At 40.7% G+C, this 23,043-nt stretch overlaps 1 protein-coding gene across 1 annotated transcript in view; it reads left to right on the top strand.

The window, feature by feature from the left end:
- csmd3b (CUB and Sushi multiple domains 3b) overlaps positions 1-23,043 on the top strand; it is a 478,068-nt gene that overhangs the window by 400,408 nt on the left and 54,617 nt on the right. Inside the window, exons 38-46 of the mRNA XM_050035068.1 lie at positions 19-115; positions 3,991-4,095; positions 4,196-4,314; positions 6,950-7,019; positions 7,625-7,741; positions 8,617-8,826; positions 10,206-10,394; positions 10,992-11,169; positions 17,357-17,502. Coding sequence (XP_049891025.1) covers positions 19-115; positions 3,991-4,095; positions 4,196-4,314; positions 6,950-7,019; positions 7,625-7,741; positions 8,617-8,826; positions 10,206-10,394; positions 10,992-11,169; positions 17,357-17,502 — 1,231 coding nt within the window. The remainder of the gene's footprint in view (positions 1-18; positions 116-3,990; positions 4,096-4,195; positions 4,315-6,949; positions 7,020-7,624; positions 7,742-8,616; positions 8,827-10,205; positions 10,395-10,991; positions 11,170-17,356; positions 17,503-23,043) is intronic.

Here is a 23,043-nt window from a genome sequence, read left to right as displayed (position 1 = left end):
CCTTTTCCGTCTCTCCAGATACAAGTTGTTAGTTTTGCCACTGAGCATAACTGGGACTCTTTGGATTTTTACGATGGTGCCGACAACCACGCACCGAGACTGGGCAGCTACTCTGGTAAACAGCTTCTTTTTTTGTTTTTCAGTATTCTTTTTTTAAATGTTACTCTAAAAACTACACATATCGTAGCCTCACTTGCCAAAAAAGTAATTTAGAAAATGGCAGCGAATAAGTGTGAGACAAATCAATCAATCAATCTTTATTTGTATACTGAAGCATCTTCCATACAGATGAGTGGAGTTCAAAGTTCACAGATGACTGACAGGCCAAAAATACGATAGAACAAGTGTACACTGTAAAAAAACAAGTTGAAACCAGTGCACATGAGGCAAGAAAATGATGAAAATGTCATAAAGCAGATTTAAAAGTAATAGTAAAAACTGGGTGAAATAAAATCAAGGTTAAAGAACTAGATGAATAAAAAAATGATGACAATAAAATTGATTCAAAAGCAATAAATGATACAGTGGTGAAGTGGTTAGCACTGTTGCCTCAAAGCATTTGAACCCACAAGCTGGCTGTGTGGAGTTTGCATGTTGTTCCCTGTGTTAGCGTGGGTTTACTCTGGGTACTCCGGCTTCCTCCCACAGTCCAAAGACATGCACGCTAGGTTAATGTGTGACTTCAAATTGCCCGTAGGTGTGACTGTCAGTGTGAATAGTTGTCTGGCTCTGTGGTAGTCTTACAACCTGTCCAGGGTGTACCCTGCCTCTTGCCCAACGTCAGCTGTGCTAGGCGCCAGTGACCCCTGTAGCTCTTTAAGACCTACGGGAGAGCCCGAGATCCCATTTGCATATCTATGTTTAAATGCCGGTAGAATTGCAACCAAATAAGATAGAGCAATAATTCTTTTTGCATATAAAACCGGAGGAGTTACACTAACATATCATGCATTCCTCATGTCCCAGAGCGCTGTTTCCTTGCACTGATGGGTTTGTAGAAATAGAGTAAACACCGCACACAACAAAAACATTATAATCCAGACAGCGGATATTCACAGCACTTCCTACGTTGGAATAAGCATCATCATGTTGTGAGCATGAAATGACTTTCTTGCATGTATTTAGAAAAATATGTGTAAATAAAAAACAAAAGAACAATCTTCATTTTTTGAAATTTGGGATATGGCGTTGATGGATAGCATAATAACTACTCCAAAAATGTAATTGTAAAGATGTGCTCTGGCAGACTTGTTCTATTAAACGGGATAAGCGTGTAGGGATAATGAATGAATGAATGATGAATGAAATAGCTGAATAAAAGTTAGGCCAAACTAGATAAAATAAAATAGAAAAACAGTGAGACAAAGTGCAACATTTTATCATGTTGGAAGCAATTATCTCAGTTCTATTACAGGATATTTTCAACAAGAAACACAGTAAATCACAGTTTAGACTTTAATTGTGACTATTTTGGTGACAGTAGTTAATTAGGGAACTGCCTATTGGTTCGACATCCCATTGTTCCGACCATATTAAACTCATTGTTCCGAAGTCCATTCCGAAATCATCATGATGCCCTGTGGTTAAGATCTGGTTAGGTTTAGGCACAAAAACCACTTGGTTAGGGTCAGGAAAAGATCATGGTGTGGGTTAAAATGAAAAAGAAAGTGACAAACACATAAGCCGTGAGCCTGCTCCGCCTCAAGCCGGTCGCGGCGCACCATACGCCCGCCGCGAGCCGTTCAGCACCGCGGACAGTCGGACTAATGGGATGTCGAACCAATGGGCTGTCGAACCAATGACATGGACCCGTTAATTAAAAGTAACCAAGAAGACACTACTGAACAACATCCAACATTTTTTAATGAAGATAAGATAGATTCTTGTGACAAAGATTGCTCAAAATGACAAAAATATAAGAGTAGAAACAGCAGAGTAGCACGTGTAAGCTGGATAAGAAGTAAAGCTAACACAAGTCCCTAATAGAATAACTATAAAGGTGATATAAATTAAGTAAAATAAATAAAATAAAAGAGTAAAATTGCACATGAAAGACTTGTCACAGCTAGACAGTTTAATCTTTGTTGTGGTTTTATGCAAGTAGATAGAGAGGAATAAATGTTTTAAGGACTGGACTCCTTCACAAGCATTCATATTCTCTGTCACAAAATAAAGAATAAAAACTGTAGTCTTGTTACCTGACCGCACCAAATACAGCTTGACAGTTAAATGCGTCATCGTGACAACATGCAGAAAAAAGAACACTGCATGTTGTCGTGGCATTTTGAGACAAACAAGACACTGACCATGTGACCACCTGCGGAGAGTTCAATTAGAGCTAAACCGGTCCCATTCTGAGTCTCCCAGCAGGAGCCGAGGAACACATTTGCAGGCACCTGCTTGTTTATCCGTCATTCCTTAAAAGACGTACTGTATGAGAATTATTTGTCGCATAGCTAATTGATCCTCTTACACTCTTAGTCTTTACTAGGAATAGATATTCCCTAAGCAACCTGTGACAAGACATGTGTCAGACACCAAAACAATACAAATACTCACATTTCTAAATGCTCCCAAAATGTTCTGCACAATGTCATTAGCTGTGTTTTTAGGTTAATGGGAAGAGGAAGATATTTTTTATTTAAAATCAAAGTAATTGCAACTGATTACCAACAACGCAACAATCATATAAGAAGTATAAACTCCACTTTTCTACATTTAACTCATGCATGCAGAATCTAAATTTCTAGCTTTCTATCCTGTAGAGAAAAATAACTGAAAGGAAAGTGTGTGGTCCAAATATTTGTTCAACATTCTCACATTCAACCAAAAAATGTGCTCAGCCTGAGTAAAGCATTCCTCCACATTCATTCACTCGTGTAATTCATGCAGACTCCCAAAGGGGGAGTCAGCAACTTCTGGGGAGACTAATACTGCTTTTAGGGGAGCAAAGTCATCTGATTATCTGCTAGTTATGTTAAATAATCTATGGAAGGGCTTGACATCTTTAAGGCAAACTGGATAAGAGGCTGAATTTTAGCAATGAAGTCACAGAGCCAGTATTTCCCATAAAAAGTCAGTTATCCATGCAGGAAGATAAAACTTTGCTTTTTCCAGAGTTAATCACAACTGTTATTCTGACTGTTGTTTTACATCCTGAAATAACTGCTATGGTTAAATCCACATGGTAAATTATTCATCATCATTCATCATTTATTATTGAGTCAAAATATATATTTCTTTATTTTCCATTATGATAATGAATGAGATTTTCTCTGGGATGTGAACACGACCAGCAGGGGGGTGGCAGACTGTTAAAAAACCCGCTAATTAATTCCCTTCGCAACAGGCAACCAGTAACGTTCACTGGCCTGATTCACTCTTCATTCAGTAGGAAGTCTCTTTAACTTTGATCGTTTTTTTTTCTGACACACCTGCCACTGTACAAAGAAACATGTAAGTCAAAAGAGGCACACTGGCCTCTGTGAAAATGTTAAAACTCCACAGGTGGCTACTGTCAGAAGACACTTTCACCACCGTTGCATCTTCAAACCATCCAAGACAATGATAGAGGTGATAGGAGTCGGTTAATATTTCTTTACATTGCAGTGCATCATCTGTTATCTTATTGTGAAGGGGCCCTGACAGAATCGCACTGTTGCACCGTGCCAGCTTTGCTTCAATAGTGCAGTACCCATTTTTTTTTTTACTTTGTACTTTTCCTTGCCATGCTAAGTAGGTCGAGCCAACATTTGAAAAGCGGTTTCAAATAAAACAGATGTCTCATATAAAAGTAATTCCCCTCTCCCTCCTTCGAGAACACTTCACAAACAAACAAAAAAAAAAAAAGTAAAAATGTAGGTTTGGGAGGCCTTTGTTGTTTCCTTTGCTGTCAGATAACTAAGATCCTTTGCTTTCAACCCTCAGCTGAAAAATGAAAAAATGTGATCATGGCTCTCTGTTGCTCTCCTCCACTCTCCTTGCTTTTAGGCACGACCATCCCCCCTCTCCTGAATAGCACATCTAACAACCTCTATCTCAGCTTCAGCTCTGATATCAGTGTCTCAGCTGCTGGTTTTCACCTGGAATATACAGGTAACATATTTGTTTTGTAAACAGCTTCAGAATATGTGATATATACATAATGATGAGTGAAGCTCTAACAACCGTATATATATGTCACGTTTCTTACCAGCTATCGGTCTGGAGTCGTGTCCAGAGCCTCAGACTCCAAACTATGGAATAAGACAAGGAGACAGATTTATGGTGGGAGATGTCGTGCAGTTTTCATGTGAACAAGGATACTCTCTTCAGGTAAAAAAAAACAACATATATACTGCTTGCCTTGCTGCACAGATTCTAGCTACTGAGAGATTAAGATGCACTGGAGGATAGACATGTCAGATGCACAGAACACACACATGCGCCACAAATTGCAGTTGTTTAATGCAAACTGACAGTCGGATATGTATGTGAAATCATTAAAGGCTGCTCAGCTGTTCTGATGTGCCGCCATTCACTCTTTTTATCCCCTGGCTGCACCAACCAAGAACTGTTTAAGCTGTGAATCAGAAGGAAACCCTGCTCTCGGGTGGTTTTCCCAGCTCTTACTAAACATACAACTCTGGTGTGGTTTGCACAACTCTTGAATAATGTATGTCTCTGGTGTGGTCTGCCCAATTTCTGTGGAGTACTGTGTACAGCTCTAATGGAGGTTTGCCTTCCTGAAGCTTAAAGGGCGGCTTTATTATCATTTTTTCTTTTTCTTTGAGGTTTAATGTAATTCTGTATTTTCCCAGTAGTGTTCTGTATGTATTCAAATCTGAAAATTCTAATTTCAGTTGAAGTATTTGTAGCATAAAATGGTGTTTTCCCAAGCCCTTCTGAAAACATTTTCCCACATGACCTGACGTAGGTTTGTGCATGATGACTCTGCTACATATAAACCCCCGAGCCTGCCTAACATGCCTCTTTGTGACTGAGCTGAGCCTTCTTTGAGAATTTTTTTTAGTCAGTTTAGCCTCATTTCCTTTAAACACTTTCAGTACGGTACCTTTGGAATTAAAAGTAACCCTTCAAAAATGGTTCCTAGACCTTAGGCCCGCTTAGCGTTTCCACTGCAACAGTATCCTTAAATGTGGAGTAGTTGTCACTCACTGCTCCATCCAGAACTCGCCGTATTTTCTTATCACCGGTGACACAGATGGAAGTCTGCACTTTGTGTATCCTCCACAGAATGGGGTTGCATGTCGACATTTTCAGAACAATACAAAACAGGCTGCAGTGAGAGTATCTCTCCATGGGATATTTAAAAATAGCGGGTTTGTGCATTTAGTCCTTCTCAGGCAAGCTCAGGGGTTTAGTGCTGCCGGAGCCCACAGGAACAACGCTCCACAATGCTTTTTTTTCCTCCAAGTAAAGATTAGAATATATGCAGTTCACAACCTGGGCAAAATTAATATATATAAACGCTTGAGGATCCACTCACTACTAAAAGTGTTTGTCATCAAAGAGAGACAATAATAAGTAAAGTCATGATCAAAGTTGTCACAGTGAAATTTAAGGTGTGTTGATTGATGCACATCGTCTCCTCATGCATTGAGTAAACGTTCCACCTTAAAAGTCACCGGCAGTCGACCCAGTGAATGAAGTTACTTTTTCTCCGACTCCAGCTGTTGCAGCAGGCAGCAAACATCCTTTCATTTTATTGTTATAGTCTACTAATAAAACTCTCCACGGCATGAACAGTGGTTACATGAGCCTCAAAACCAGCCAAAACTTGGACCCAAGCAAGAGTGACTGTCCTCTATTGACCAATCAACAGGTTGCAATGTTCACAGTTCCACCTTTTAGTACCAGATCTGTGTGCTAGGTATCCCAACAGAGGGGTGATCACTGTACCGAACTTTACCGTACCATAGTGGGTGGTGGAAACCGGGCTTTTTTTGAATCAGACAGGAGTACCACTATCGAAGCTAAGCAATGTACCGCTGTGGGTGCCACATTAGTTTGGTTTCAAAGATCACACAATAACAATAACAAACTAAACGATTGAGGCAGTGGTGGATCAGCACTTCCTGTGTTCTGTGAGGTTAAATGACTGTTTCTGTCAAAGGAGTCTGGTGGCTTTGAAGAAAGTGATATAACAGCCTCAGTGGCATGTGGGAAGGGCTGTCTGACAGCAAGGGGAAACGGTAAAAAATATTCTAAATATAGTGAACACTTGAGGTGATATTGATTTGTTTAGGTGGCTAAAATAGGTTTTGCTGCTGCCGCCATCCCGCGGCCACCAGACTCCATTGACAAAAATAGTAATTTTACCTTACATAAAAGAAGTTGTGACTTTCGGGTCCAACCTAGCGTGACGTCCACAGCGGTATATTGCTTAGCTTCTGTTCCCCCTAAACTCCTGCCTGCTTCTCCAAACTGGGAGCGTGCTGACCGCCATCTACTGTAGGTCATACACTGACTATCTACAATCCACTGATGGATCTATGAATGTGTTAAAATACAAGAGTAGAATAGTTGTTGAAATATAGAAGATAAATGCAGTATTATGCTATATTGAATCTCAATGTGTCTTCACTTGGTTAAATAAAGGGTCAGTAATAATAAAATAGCACCATTTTCCACCTCCATGTATAAATAACAGTCAGTCATACTGTCAGTGAGCTGCATGTGTGGGGGTTGAGAGAGGGGAGGGCATCAGTGCTGTAACTTATGTCGCTGCTCTTTGCTAACGGATGAGTGGGAGAATTTTGACTGCAAAGAACGCAGATGGAGATGGCTTTGATATGCAGCACTGCTTTAGTACAGCTCAACAGTATTAATACTGATTATTGCTGAGTAGATAAAACAGTACATTTAAACCAAATAATACATTATCTGTGACAGTATCCTCACTCCTAACTAAATGATGATAATATTGTTGTTGCTTTTACATTTCTAGGGTAATGCCCATATCACCTGCATGCCTGGACCTGTTAGAAGATGGAACTACCCTGTACCACTATGTCTTGGTAGGTGTTCTCCTACAGTACATATATGCACACACACAAACACACACGCATGCAATCCAGTCTGGATATACCGAGACACGTGCACCACTTCAGTGCTGCAGAAAATGATGCAAGCAGTTTCCGCTGCCTGCCCTGACTCTCTGAAAAATAAGCCGTTTGATCAATTTGCTCTTCTGTGATGAGCTGATTATTTAGTATTCTGTGCAGAATGTGATTAAGCTTTTAAACTGATGCAAAGCTAAGTCAGAGTCTGCCATAAACATGCAGTGTGCCAGATCATCAGCATGCACTGAGGCAAACGAGAGGAAACAAGCCCTGGACAGACATCTACATGCACAATGGTAATTTATTCAAGAAGGGTATTTATTCAAGACTCAGAATATTAATGTGTTTTTTCAAAATGATGCAAAATGTCAGGTTGAAGATACTCAAGTGTCCAGTCAGCAGCAGTGTCTTAAAAAAGAAGTGCTCTTCGCCTGCTATACTACTTTTGATGTGTTGCTTTTAACGCCAAACCACTGTTCCCCTGTTTTTCACTTTCTGTGCTGCGTGTGTGTGTGTGTGTGTGTGTGTGTGTGTGTGTGTGTGTCTACGTCTACCTACAGCCCAGTGTGGTGGGTCTATGACAGATGTAAGTGGAGTGATTCTAAGTCCTGGTTTCCCCGGCAACTACCCCAGTGGATTAGACTGCACATGGACAGTCAACTTACCTGTCGGCTTCGGTAAGAAACGCTGTCAACTTTGAACTTGAGTAAGAAACAGTGTGAGTGTGTGTGTGTGTGTGTGTGTGTGTGTGTGTAGGGGGGTGTCTCTCCCTGTTTGTCTGTGTATCTGCTTTCTGTGTCTGCCTTTTTCTGACTCACTCGCCATGTATCTATAGCCCCTTTTACACTGCCTGCTCAGTGCGGGAATATCGCACCATTATCCCGCCTCGCCGTGCTATATTTAAGGAACGATCACGTAAAGGGGTAACAGAGTGGTCTCGCCTTAGACCCGGGAACGCAGCTAGTAATAATACCAAAACGACTTCTCTTCTCTGCAGGCGGTCTGCAGGACAGGATCATGGGTGGCACAGGTGTTTTGATGACTTGTTATATGTGTGACCCGCCGGGTGAGATTTAAAAAGTAGCTGTTAGCGGCTAACTCACAAAGAAGAACATCAGCTGAAAATGTTCCCAGATCGGGTTAATAATACAGTCAAGGAGCTCCTTACCCTTAGAGCAGAGGACAAAATCAGCTGCCATACAAGAAGGATGGTAAAAGATGTTTTTGCCAGGCTATGCCTTTGTTATCTTTTATAAAGCTCTACTGCCGGTGTCTAACAGCACACTGGAGCAGAATGAAGCTCTCGTTACTGGGCTCTGTGTAAAAATAAAAAGAGGTGTAAAGAAGGGACTTTGTTGTAGCCCTCAAAAGGGCTTATGTCATTTCTTGATTGATTTTTGTAATTACTCACCCCCTCACTCAGTCAGTCTTGGTGGCCTTTATCCTCGTCGTTGATTAGTGGCTTCAGATGAGGCATCTACAGATATTTTATTGCCGTCCTCTCTGTCAGTCAGGCTTTGCTAATTGCTTTAAATGTCAAAACTTTTCTCAGGTATCCACCTTCAGTTTCTGAACTTCTCGACCGAAGCGATCCACGATTACTTAGAGATCCGCAGTGGCACACTGGAATTGGGCTCGGTAATCGACCGGTTCAGCGGTCCAGTCATCCCCAAGCCTCTGTTCAGCACCACCCACCAGACCAGCTTCTTCTTCCACAGTGACTACTCACAAAACAAACCAGGGTTCCACATCACATATCAAGGTAAATGTTGTCTCCGCGAGCTCCTCGCCAGCATCTTGTGTACACTGATCACTTGCTAAGCAAAGAAAACGAGCAGACGTCTGACTGTGCTTTTTGCTTTGCTGAAAACAGAGACTGTTGCCAACTTGGAAACTGGGTTGTCAGACTTAGACCCTGTTTACACCTTGTTTTAAATGTGTTTGGTGTTTCGATCACAAGTGGACAGCCAAATCACATTACTGTTCACACCTGTGTCCATCATGTGTCTCACCTGACCACTTGTGTTTAGATTTTGATACTGCCCACATCACTGCTGCTGTAAGCTTAAAGGGCCCCGCTCACAGTTAGTATGACCACACTCTCGCCAGTCGTGGTCGTGGTTGTGTTGGTACAGCTGGAGATTTCACTGTCAGCAGAATCCAACACATCTCCTCCCACAACGCAACACTTCATCCAACTAGTCGTAAAATGGGCAAGTTATAGAGCACTAGTGTGTTGTCACCATGTGACAAGCGATGCCTGCTTGTGATCCGATCACCCAAGACACAATCAAAACTAAGAGTAAACATGGTCTTTATTATTACTTTCCTAATTACTTGATTTCTCTGGAGCAACAACAAAATATGTACTTTTTCAGACAATAATAAAAATGAATAAATAAAAGTTTCTTGACTTCTAAAGCGCTTGCCAGAAAATCACAGGGTGCACACAAGTCCTCATTTTTGGATTAATATCAGTGATGAGATGAGTTTTCTATTTATTTATCTGGCACTTTAAAAGGTTTTGAGCAGTCTTATATTTATTATGACAAATCTTGTAGATGGCCTGAATGTGTTACGGCTAATTCCATTAATGTGCAAATGACTGCGGCTGATGAATAATACCTTTTATCTCCTGACAGGGGCACTGCCAACGTGTTTTAAAACAGTGAAACAATAATGTGAACACTGGCAGTTTTATTATTTCCACTCCCATTGTTTCTACTAATGTTTGTCAGTCTCATGTCTCTCTGCAGTCATGCAAACACTTGACTCTTGTAACTGTGACTGTGAAAAGTCACTGTGACTAAAATGTTTAAATGACAGACTGTCAGATTTAATTTGAGGGTGTTTGGCAACATCAGAAGAAAAAATGTTTGATTCCCTCGTCAAAAAGTTAGCAATCTTAATCTGTATCTAGAATTCTGCAACTGTTTTTTTTTACCTCTCCAGAATTTTATATCTTAGTGTTATTTAAAATTTTGGCTGCAGGTTGCAGAAGGTCTTCATCTTAAACAAACTGAAAGAATTATGAGTTAGTCTTTTCTTGTGCTGACTGATTCAGATAGGATGCACTTATTGTCTCTTGTATATGAACAACTTTCTGTTTTCCTTGACTAATCTTGGTTATTGTCTCTCAAGCCTACCAGCTCCAGAGTTGCCCAGACCCTCGGCCATTTCGAAACGGCATCGTGATCGGCACAGACTTCAGTGTCGGGATGACGGTGTCGTTTGAATGTCTGCCTGGGTACTCTCTGATCGGGGAGGCTTCACTCACATGTTTACATGGAATCAGCAGGAACTGGAATCACCCGTTACCACGATGTGAAGGTAACACATCAAGCATATGCAACTTGAAAGTCAACACAGAAATTAAATCTACCCCTCTGTATATTGGATGAATGGAGGAACCTTAATTACAATGTAAAAAATATAGAACAAATGTGGAGGAAATGAGATGGGTGTCTGCTTTGCATGTTTTTATCATACATTTCCAGCAGTGAAATGATGTCATTAAATAATATTATTCTAACTTTACGACCGGTAACTGCACACTTATCCAATTGATATTGTTTCATTTTATTCTTTTTTATGTTAAAGACTACACTTTAGAGCACTAACATCCATTTAAGGCCGAAATTAATTTATAAAACTATAAATATTCCATCTCATAGCTGTCAGCTGTGGCAGCATCACACCATAGACGAGCAACACCTACACTCCCGAGGAATACCTGCGCTGCAGAAGTGAAATAAAACTGTAATGACAATTTATTGAAGGTATTAAGGAGTTATCTAGTGGTCATTACATGACTGATAGAGATGTGTCCTCTCTCGGTCATCCAGACAATTAAGAAAGCTTCGCAATAGTGATACTAATTTGCTGGTAATATATTAAGGGTAATTCTGTTAATATTCTGTCTCACAGCTCTCTGTGGTGGCAACATCACATCGTTAAATGGAACCATTTACTCTCCTGGTCACCCTGAGGAGTACCCCAACTTCCAGGACTGTGTGTGGAGTGTCAGAGTTCCTCCTGGACACGGGATTTACATCAATTTTACCGTACTGAGTACTGAGCCCATATATGACTACATTACCGTCTGGTGAGTGATTTTCCATCCAATGTCAAGATACCGATTGTTATATGTGCTTTTATTTACTTGAATTCATACTAGCTGTAATTCGCTCCTCATATGTCATACTTGACAGAGTTTACACAACTTGTCCAAAACTCAGCAGTCAGACTCACAAAAAAACAAAAAAGAGCACATACTTCCCATTTTAGCCTCTCTTCATTGGCTTCCAGTACATTATAAAATCAATTTCAAGATATTATTGATAACCTTTAGGGCCCACTCGCACCTAAGTACATCTCAGATCGTCTGACTCTGAGTGCCCAGTTGTAACCTGAGGTCCTCAAATTGTGGCTCGCCATTCCACAATTTAGGCTGAATATCAAGGGTAACCGAACCATTTCTGTTTGGGCCCCCACACTCTTGAACAACCTCCCTGCAGAAATCAGACTGGCGAGTTCCTTATCCAATTTAAAATCCCTCTTAAAAACAAATTTTTATTTTTGTGCTTTTCACCCAGCCATTTTATCTGTAAGTCACTTCTTAAAGCCTACTGTACATACATACAAAGGCATTCCCTTAACTTTTATTCTATTGATTTTTGTTTTTATTTTATTTTACTTTACTCTCTCTTATGTGTAGATCCTTTTGTACCATGTTGTGTAACATTTAGGCCTTGTTTACACAGATACCGATACAAATAAAAACAGATTTTTATTTATCCCGTATAAAAATAAAAAATAAAAATTTGGGGGTAACAAGATCAGTTGTGAAAACGATATCCCACACGAAAATGCAAAAACGGCATCTTCTTGCTGCAATTAGCATGCCAGGCCAGTAGGTGGCGATACGCCATATGTCAAACACCATAGGAGAACCCTCTGGGCGTACACATGTTTGGCGCAAGTGATTAAAACAATGATAGACTATATTTTAACCTTATGTAGCATAGTTAGCTGCTATGCACTTACTAATATTGGGCACAGCAGATGTCTTTGTGCACCGATGTAGCGGTGATGTTGATGCAGCAGTGCTATGTTCATTTGTAAGCTCGTAAGTAGTCTCAAAAGTGCTAACAAAACGTAAACAACCTGGCATATATCCGCCATTGTTGTTGTGGTTCCTGTGCGCCTAATGGACATGCACAAACTGCGTTGTAGCGTCATCATTCTCCAAAATCTCAGTCTAATCTGTATACACGTCTCCATAGAAAAGGTTATTTTTTAAAAACTTTCACTTTGGACGCCGTTTTTGAAAATCTGTTTTCCTCGAGAAAAACAGCAGTTACGTGTAAATGATAGGTGCAAACGCAAAGATATATACCCGTTTTCAGAAGTATACGGAACCATATAAACAGGCCCTTAAACTGCCATTGATTTATTTATTTTTTTAAATATTGTGTATCGTTTGTTATTTTGTGTAAAGCCCTTTATAACTTTGTTTTGGAAGGCCTGTCTTTAGGGACCACCTTCAACAACCGCAAAATTAAATCAAAACATCCATTTACAAACTTTCACACAGCTCGTGCAGTAAGATCTAATTTATTCATTCTTTTGGTCAGCACTTCCTAAACACATGAATTTTCTCTTAAACCTTACTATTTAAAACACTTCTGCCTTGAAGTAGTGCAGCTGAGCGTGCCTGAGCATGTGCGTGCATATGAGCTCCACTTGAGCAAAGTTTCAATGTATGTGCCTGCTGAGGTGCACTACTCAGCTGTGCATGAGACTGTTTGTACTGACGTGTTTTAAATCGTAATGTTTTAGTAAAAAAGTAATTGGGTAAGTGAGACTTGGATTATACTGCAGGAGTTGTATCATGACCTCAAGTCATGAAGTTTGTTCCCCTTTTTTGTATTATTTGTTCACCGTGGAGGCATGCCAGAAAAACAAAGTTTTCTTCATGAATTCAATCTAACATGTGGTAAATAAGTGATTTGCAAGAGGCCATTTTGCAGGTCCAGGATTTCTTTAACTGGCACTGTGCTGCTGCTTGTCAATCACGTCCACCTTTTCTGCTTTATCAAGATTTATTTCACTCTTTTTGTTTTTATTTTTTCACTAAATTGCATTTAACTTGAACCACATATGACAACTGAGAGCGGAGAACCTCTGCCACACACACATGCACACACCATCTCTCTCACACAGGATGTCATGCTCTTTAACATCTTTTCAGAGCTGGCCACTAATTGGCTAAATTCCTGCAAGGGTTACTATGACTACAGACATCTTCCCTTGAATATAAAGCTACTCTGACATAATTTCCTTCTTGTCATGTTTTATCCGTCTCTCTTTACCCATAAGTCTCTCTCCCCTTCCCTCTGCTCCTCACACTATCTCCAAGTCTCAGTTGGTCCTGTATGTAATATACAATACATCTTTCTCTCCCTACCTGCCCAGCCTTGGCTTCTCACTTCATTATTCTTCTTAAGGGAAGCAGCCATTGGCAACAGCAGACATTTTGTCAATGCAAAATGTTTAAACAGTGCTTAGATACCATGTTACATAGTTATCTGCAGGAACAGGGTGGCAGCAGAACCATAAATAGGCTTTACAATGTATTTCTATGGTTGCCATGTTGCTGCCCCTTCTCAATACCCGAGGTAAATAGACAGCAGGGTGCAGCATCAACAGTTTAGAAACGTCACCTGGCATACAGACATGGAGAGGCAGGGCGAGGCAGGGAAAACACAACAGCCGCAGTGTGAGACATGGTTTGCTGCTGATGCGTTCCTGTGTATTTATAGAGCACAACAGAAGGACCAAATGTCTGTCTTGTACTTTTGTTAGCCTGTCATGATGTAAGCACTGTCAACGTTCCAGATTTCCAGGTTTGGCTGTTTTCACAGCCCCCAGGAAACTCTTTAGAATTATCAGAACTAAAAACTCTGTTATCTATTCAGAAAGTCTGCCAACAAAATGAACCTTTTCCCGACATGCACCTGGATGACCCACAAGTGTAGAATACTGACTATATCAAAGAATTACTTTAATAATCTTATTCCTCCAGAGAAAGCCAGGTACACCAGGAAATTAAACATTGTAAGCTAAAAACAGTGACTTTATTCCCTTGCCGAATGAATGTTCCCATTGAGTGACCTGAGGTCGGTTACAATGACATCTACCACTATTTGACCGAGTCTCTGGTTAAGTCTGTCTCACCTTTGGGGAAAACTTTACTTTAGGAGGTTCTTATTTTGTTACAAACACAAAGGTTTCCAGCTAAATGCACCTCAGGACCCATTTAATTCAAACAACAATCTGAATGTATACAGCTCCTGTAAACAACAGGCTGTGGAAACTTATTTTGTTTAACCAACCAACAGCTAATAGATGCTACTAAGCACCGAAGTCTTGACCAGAAATTTCTGTCTGCACAGTCCAAATTACAAGTTAGTTTAAAAGCCTGTTTTGTCTGACCAGTGATTGAAAAAAAAAAGCTAATTTACAATAATCAAGAAATAAAAGAAAAGCAGCAAATACTCAATTTAAGATGCAAGACCCAGAGAATGTTTGACCCTTTGCTCGATACCTTAAATGATTTAACAGTTATATCTTTGCAAATGAGCTGTCTCCCTCATCAAAATGCTGCTAAATAGTATTTAACACATAGACTGTGCAAAATAATGGACATAGTCCCCGGGACTCGAATTTTGAAGCCTCGAGTTTTGCGTCTTGTATTTTTGAAGCCAGAAGTGACCAATTTTGGATGGCAGGGTGGAGCTAGCTGCTAGCTTGATTAGCATTGTGCATTTGCAGTCAGTTTATGGTTAACAAAAATGCTAATCCTAATTTTTGCTAGTGAAAGACAGGCCTAAAATGAAAACAAAAGTGTTTACCAGAAAAACTGATCATCACATTTCTTAGGCCACACAGAAAGCGTTTTGCAGGTTGCCGCTAGTAAAAAAAATAAATAAAAGCTTGCTGCGTTTTTTTATTGTTGCCAGGCAACCACACCATCACCTCCTTATCCTGACCTTTCTGTGTAATCAATCTTCTGTGAATTTATTCATCGGATTTATTTCACAGTAATTAGTAGCTGGTTACTAAAATGTTGAGGCAGAGTGTACTTGCTGTAGCACAGGGCTGTCAGCAAATAGTTTGTTGGGCACAGGGAAATGAAGATCTGTGTGGGTACATGAGACCCTAAAAAAGAGGGTGGGTCATGGGGAGTACCACCAGTTGGTCCAGGAGCTTCACCTCAATGGTGGTCGTCTCTAGGCATATTTTAGGATGACTCGTGGGCAGTTTGACAACCTGCTGTCCATCATCGGGCTGCATAGCTCTGGGTATCCAGCAACCGCTACCATCAGGCCACATCCTTAATCATGCTTAAATTTAAGAATTAAATATGTGTAAATGCATGAGTTACATATAAATTCCCCCCAAGTACACTTGTTGAGAAAGTGGGAAATTGGCTTCAGAGACCAAAACTGGATTTTGTACCAGGGTGTAAACATCCCTGCATTTTTAGCATGGTTGATTGGGGCCTACCTCAAGTGGCCATTAGAGGAACTGCAGTTTTTGGCGCTTGTGTGTTGGCTTTATTTTTCATCCCCGGAGGTTGCCACTTGGTGTAATGCGAACATATTAATCAAATGTGAAAGCTTGTTGGGTATCTAAACACACTTGACTTAGAGAACTACTTCTCTTTTGCTGCACAGAGTTGTAGTTGCTTCAAGTACGATCAATTACAGCAGCTTGTTTTCTTCAACCACTGGGGTGCAGCTGGTTTATTGTATGGGTGTTTATAGTGTATCTATAGACGCAGCTCATGACTGTAATATGCAGCCTCCCTTTCCCACACCGCAACACTGTTGAGCCATGTGCTGTCCACCCACAGCCAATTCTGTGAATTCCACGAATTGGTCGCACAGCGTGTTCCTGACCCTGCTGTCAGATCGAAAAGTGGACAAACTGCTGAACTCACACAAAGCAAAGACAGCAACTGCACACAAACGCGCACAAAAAAACCCTCACAATCTCAGTCACACAGCCACAAAGTTGGCTCCCTGTAGAGAGCACAGTGTCAGTGGTAAAGGTGTGATTTTCACAGCGGTCTCCTCAGTCCAGAGCAAGCCAACCTGACAGTCAGTTAGTCTGCTAATTGGTCTCATACAGGGAGGCTTACTACAGGATTTTATTGTAAGGATTATCATATATGTCACAGATGTTACCCTGCGTGACCTGATACACCTCACCACTTCTCTTTGCTGTGTATGTTGCCGTAATGTGCACATAAATGTTATGGTGTGTTAGCATCAGCAATAATCAGCAGTGGGAAGCAATGAATGAAACTGAACCGCTCAATGTGAATCAGAGCGGCAGATGATTCCTTACATAACCTGACAGGTATAATTGGCCTCATCCAAAAACACTTAACAGCAGGAAATAATCATTCCATTTAACTTCATGATGATACTTTTTAATCACTGATAATGAGCCGGCTATTGGTTAGTTCCAGTCTGACAGCTGGTGGGTCGGTCATTAAAGGTGAAATATGCTCACGACATTGCACAGAGAGCCTGACCTGCCAGTTGACGGATATCTTCCTGCCTGCCTTCTGTGGTAATTGTGCAACTTTTCATGAATGCCAGGCTGATATTAGTGGCAGAACTAAAGCCAAGTCTACAACAGGACTCAAATTTGTTATTCTTATGATCTGACGACAGTTCAATCAATATTTATGAACTTGAGCATCCCAAAGCAAGAATAAGAGAGCCCGGGCTTTGAACTGTGTTGTTATCGAGAGACAAAAAGGAGCTGCTCTTCTGTCCGTGAGTGGGATCTGAGTTTGTGAAGGTTTTATGGCTAAATGAGCTTTGTGACATTGTAGTTTGGATTGTTTTGAGAGGGAAGATGAGCCCATACCCGTGCACAATCACTCCGGGCGCCGGCACTTTGTCACACAATGTCCGACTCCATTCGCAGTCAATGGAGCAGTTCCAGGTTTTGCCTCATGAATATCGTCAAGTCTCCTCTATCTTTGTTTCTAGCCTCAGAGAAACCACTTCATGATCACAAATAGCCATTTAACTGTCAGAGATGACTGCAATAAATTATTCAAATTATGTTTTAGGTTGACTTTTCCCTTTCATTGTTCTATAAAGAAAGATCAAGTCCATTCTTTTATGAGTCTTTAGTCTCTAAGTACCCCCTTTGTAACACAAGCTTTCTGTATGCATGTCTGTGTTTCTCTCTTTATTTCTTCGCAGGGATGGTCCAGACCAGTCATCTCCTCAGATTGGCCAGTTTAGTGGGAACACAGCCTTGGAGTCTGTCTACTCGACTTCCAACATCATCCTCATCAAATTCCACTCCGACTTCTCCGGAGCCGGCTTCTTTGTCTTGAGCTACCATGGTGAGACAGTAACAGCATTATCAATTCTGTCACAGAGCTAGTGAGGGAAATATTTGATTGAGTTTGCTCGGTTAAAATGCCATTCTCAATAACTGCCTCTGCAGTTGGCTTTGTTGTCCCGAGGTATGGCGTTAAACTATAATGCTATCATTAGCTGTAGCCGCAGTGATGGCATCGATCTGTTTGTTGTTGTGTTAGACTCTCTTCAACTTCATCCTGATTACGTTCCACTCAGACCGGCTTCCTCTGACTTATTCTGACTCATAAAGTTTAGTCTTTCACCGGAACTTTTGTCTTTGTGGCAGCCTTTCACAGTGATAATACATTAGTCACGGTGGTGCTATTGATAGTTTTTGTCGTCATGGCTACTGCAAAAAGGTTCCCTTCAGAGTTACTGAGCACCTTTACATTTGGTCAACATTTCATGGCTTTTATCAATCTCGTTTCATTTTTGAGTGTACTGAGGCGTTTTTGAATCCCACTACTCCTGCTGAGTGTATATCCAGTCACTTTAAATGATAGCAGGTGGGTTTATGAATGAGTCATACAATACTAAAGCAAAGTATGTGATATGTGATTCACTTTTTGGTGGTATTGAATCCCTTTTTCCAGGTCTCGCTTGGTTATAGAATGAGTAGACCAGTTGGTTTCTTGCCCATACATGCTAATAACATACTGCAGTGATCCTTTAGATCAGTAGCCATGTTTCCACTCAGTTGCACAAAAGAAATGTGAATTAGATGCATTTTCATCAACTGCTTTGGAGCGAATAAACAAGGCTTCACAAAGTGTAGTTTCATCAGAAGTGTGTGGTACAGGCTACGTTTTACACATGGCTGTAATCTGCCAGTGAACAGAGCAGAAATGGAGGTTGCAAACTGGAAACAAAACAAGTCACCTAGGCCATTTAACCCATCTGTGAGAGAAAAACAGAGAGAGATCTTTGGATAGTTGTTTCAATTGGACATGTTTCATCCTGTCTTGAGACAAAGACAACATGATGCAATGATTCTAATGCACAGGAAGACAATGACAGTGGAAGTAGCTGATATTGTTGTGTGAGTTAAATGCTGGTATGTCAGAACTAGGGATCCATGATAGTACCAGCACGACATCAGTATCAGATGATATTGGCCTTAAAATGAGAATCGGCCAACATGGTGATACTGTAATATCGGTACATCAGCAGTATCGGCCGATATCAGCTTTTAAATGACCTATTACAATGTACAATTAATGAATATTACATACATTGAAAAGTATTGTATTTCATGTCTCCATCTGCTGGTGGGCCATCACGGCAAGAGTATGCATGCATAATATGATGTTAAATCCACTACAGAAGAGACTTGATATTCACTAAAATTAGGTGGGGGAAAAAGTATATATATATCGATATCGGTATTGGCTATTGGCCAAATAAGTTGTTATATATCGGCATATTGAATATTGGCAAAAAATTGAATATCATGCATTTGTAGCCAGAACCTATTTGGAGATTAAGATTTATTTATTGCATCAACTCTTTCTCTTTTGACGGATCATTTTGGTCATTTTTTTAGTAAAAATGTCAAACATTTGCTGGTTCTAGCTTCTTAAATACACACCTTACACATAGATCAAATGATTAATCGATTAATCGTGTAAATAAGCGGCATATTAAAAGATAATTAAAAGACCTATTTTTCAGTTTCTGTGTGATACTTCAAAAAATGCATGAAACCAAGTTCATGGAAACATGGCTAGTGATCAGTGAAAGGCAAGAATCATATCACCATGTGTAATACAGAAGCATCTATGTATTACACATGGTGATATGTATTACACATATCACCATGTGTAATACATAGATGCTTCTGTTGAAGAAAAATGTAGCTTTGCACAAGGAAAACAACACTTGAGCTGCTGAATGTTTGTCGATGGGGGGTAATTCATTTTTCATATGCTACTTTCTAGCACCCAGCACCTTTTGTCTTGTGGTAGTGTGCAGTAGCTTTGCTGTTGTTGGAAGGAAAATAACATTGCACAACGCTGGTTTGTTCAAAAAAAGAAAAGGAAAAAAAGCAGCTTTCACTAAGATGTTCATTCATCTTTCAACTTAATCTGTGCGAACATAAACCATGTCTTGTCACCATGGTTTGCCACCAGTGACAATTTCCTCTATTCTAAAGCTTTGCTATCAGATTAAAAGAAAATACTTTAATAGCTGTAGCTTACGTACAACCGTTTGGTGCAACTTATCTATTATGTAGAGGTTCTAGTTGTGTCTGTATGATGGGTCTTGTGAGCAGCTCACTTTTTCCATTATTCATGAAAAGCTGCTTGTTGAATCCTCAGAACATGTGTGAGTCCTTCCGTATCGTAAATCTTTTTGACAATGTCCAGCCGAGTCCGAGTGTAGGGGGGTTGTCTTTGTTCCATTTCTTTGTGATTGCCTTTGTGTTCGCTCCTAATAGAATTTTAATGAGATACTGCTCCTGATATTGTGTATTTTCGTGTGTCAGGTTACATAAATATAGCACAATACATGTCTTGGGCAATTCATGCCCTAATATTGCTTTCAACTGCACCCATACATCATCCCAATATTACATTTTTTCTGACATTACCAAAACGCATGAGTGTGAGCCACATTTTTCTCTATACACTGTCTCCAACAGGTCTGTTGTGTAGATGAAAATATACTTTTAAGGCCTTTCCACAACGGAGGCATGACCAATAGACAGCATGAAAGTGTGGAATACTCACCTGCTCATATTTTGCACCAGGACTATTCATACGGGCAATGGCGTGAATTTGCGACAGTTGCAGCCATGGATATATGGTTGTGACAGGTCCGCCATTGTCGTGATGTTGTGATATGGCATCTGTTCCACACAATGTGATTGGTTGATGCTTCTGTTCATGGTGCAAAAGCTCCAAAAACATTGACCTCAATCTGAAAAAATCATGCAACTTTTTCAGCCGCATAATATTCACTTCCTGTGTGAAGGTACTCATGACGAATACAACAGTTTGGAAAAATATTGATGTGCACATAGTCTCGCTCACCAGACCTTTCTCAAGAAAAGAAAGGTCTGGCTGCGCCGACTCTCACTTTAAGATTGGAGAAAAAAACGCCCCAGCTTTTTTTATTTCTTTCAGCCAATCACAATCGTTCTTGGCGGTGCCACACATAGTGCCACAGCAACGGTGCGCTTGAAAACTGCTACAAAACCGGAGGTGGTAGGGCGGGACTTCAGCGGGTGGCTCGTTTCGCCCAATGAGAGGCTGATCTATGCAGCGAACTTCCGCCCACTCAGACTAATGTGCACATGAACTACACCAAAAAAAAAACTGTGTAAAGGACTTAAGTCTTGGGAGTAATGAAAAACCAGACTTTTCCAACTGAATTCTTTCCATATTTTGGAGCTCATGGTTGCATGTTGCACCTTACATACACTGACCAGCCAAAACATTAAACCCACTGACAGGTGAAGTGAACAATATTGATCATCTTGTTACAGTGCAATGTTCTGTCGGGAAACCTTTGGTTCTGACATTTATGTGGATGCTACTTGAGAGCGCAGCAGCACTCCCCAGTAGCAGTGGCCCCCTAGCAGGACAGTACACCATGCCACACCAGAAAAACTGCTCAGGGATAGCCTTGGGAACATGACAAAGAGTTCAAGATGTTGACCTGGCCTCCAAATTCCCCAGATCCCCATCTGATCAAACATCTATGGGACGTACTGGTACCCCACCTCACATCCCACAGGACTCAGAAGATCTGAAGGTAACGCCCTGGTGCCAGACACCAAATGACAGCCTCCAGAGGTCCTGTGTCCATGCCTTGACAGGTCAGAGCCAAGTCCAGTCCAAGGAGGACCCACCGTGGATCGTGGGTACCTTTAGTGTACCAGCAAGTCCCTCAAATGTCCAATCTGATTGGGATCTGGGGTTTTGGAGGTAAAGTGGACACCTTAAGCTCTTTGTCCTGTTCCTCAGGCTATTCCTGAGCAGCTTTTATGGTGTGGTAGGGTGCACTGTCCTGCTGGGGGGGCACGGCCATCGACAAGTGCCGTCGCCATGAGGGGTTTATTTTGTCTGCAATGGTGTTTGGGTGGGTAAAGCGCATCAAGTAGCATTTATATGAATGCCAGGACCCAAGGTTTCCCAGCAGAACATTGCACTGTAACAAGATGATGATCTGTGTTTATTGTTCCAGTCATCTTCAGATATTTCCATCTTGAGTTCTCAATTATCTCTAATATACAGAGTAAATGTCACCCTGCTCGTCACCAAACATTGATAAAACTCCGAAATTAGTCCGCCAACAGCGCTCTGTATGCTTTACACAATGTCACAATCATTCTGTTTGGTTCACACAGGAAATCTGGTTTGATCTGTTTCTCAGAATAATAGCTTTAACTTTAAACCACACAGTAAAAGCACGACACAACCTAAAGAAAAGCAAACTACTTGATATTCTGATTACGCTCAAATCACTTTGTTTAATGTCATGCAACTAAGTCATCCTTGTCATTTGTTTAACAATAATTAGACTTGTAAAAATGAGGATCTTTTCATGAGACGATGCCCTCAGTGATGGTTTGTGTGTTAGTAAGTCTCTTTTTGCACAATAGCCTGATTGTTTTCATGTTGCCATCGTACACACATACACACAAACAGTCATCTTCCCCCCACAGGGTCGTGGAGATTGCATTTTTGCTGGTCCTGAGCTGCTCTTTCTCCATGTCAAAACTGTCTGTGCCATTCAGGTTTTCATTTCATTTCAATCTCTTCGCCGTGGTCCTTCAGTGCGCTTAGATTTCCCTTTGTTTCCAAACTCTGTTTAAGATGAAAACCCTCCCCAATTGTCTTTTTTTCCCCCTTGTTTCACCCGTCTGCCTGCAAACATCAATCTTTGGACTCTTTGGCTTCTGTCTATTTGGCCCACTCTCATGTGAAAAACATTTAACTCCATGCTTTCTCAAACTACGTTATCTTTTCTTGTGCTGACCACCAGTGATTTCAGATAATGGATAAACAGTAGTACATCAGCGTGCATACATGAGAAAACCTCGTCATATTTGGGAGCAGGGTAGTACAGTATGTTTTCTCTGCTGTTTTTAATTACATTGTTTTTTTACTGACTAGTGTTCGTCGTAATGCAGAAATCTCATAAAATTAATCCCATAATGTTTTTACTTTTAACTAAATGATGAGAGAGTTTCCAAAGCTTTAGAAAATACTTTCAGATGAACCTCACATCTCAACAGCCGTCATCATCAAACTAAAAATGGCTTTTTTTCTGACTGAATCTTTTACTTTGGCAATGCAGGATTTTCACCACACAGTAAAGAAATGCTGTTTATATTCCTCATCCTTGTCAGAAGTGTTCCTGAAAAGCTGCATTTTTTGGGATGAGGTTTTAATTTGACAGAATGGCTCCTAATGAGTCTTTACTGTCTCGACTCCTTCTCCCCTTCGCAACACAGTTTGTCATTCAGTCAAATATGTGTACATCCTCCGCCCTCTCCCCCGTGACGCTCACACTTC

Source organism: Epinephelus moara, chromosome 22, assembly GCF_006386435.1.
Source record: "Epinephelus moara isolate mb chromosome 22, YSFRI_EMoa_1.0, whole genome shotgun sequence".
Taxonomy (NCBI): domain Eukaryota; kingdom Metazoa; phylum Chordata; class Actinopteri; order Perciformes; family Serranidae; genus Epinephelus; species Epinephelus moara.
This window is presented reverse-complemented; position numbering and strand designations above follow the sequence as displayed.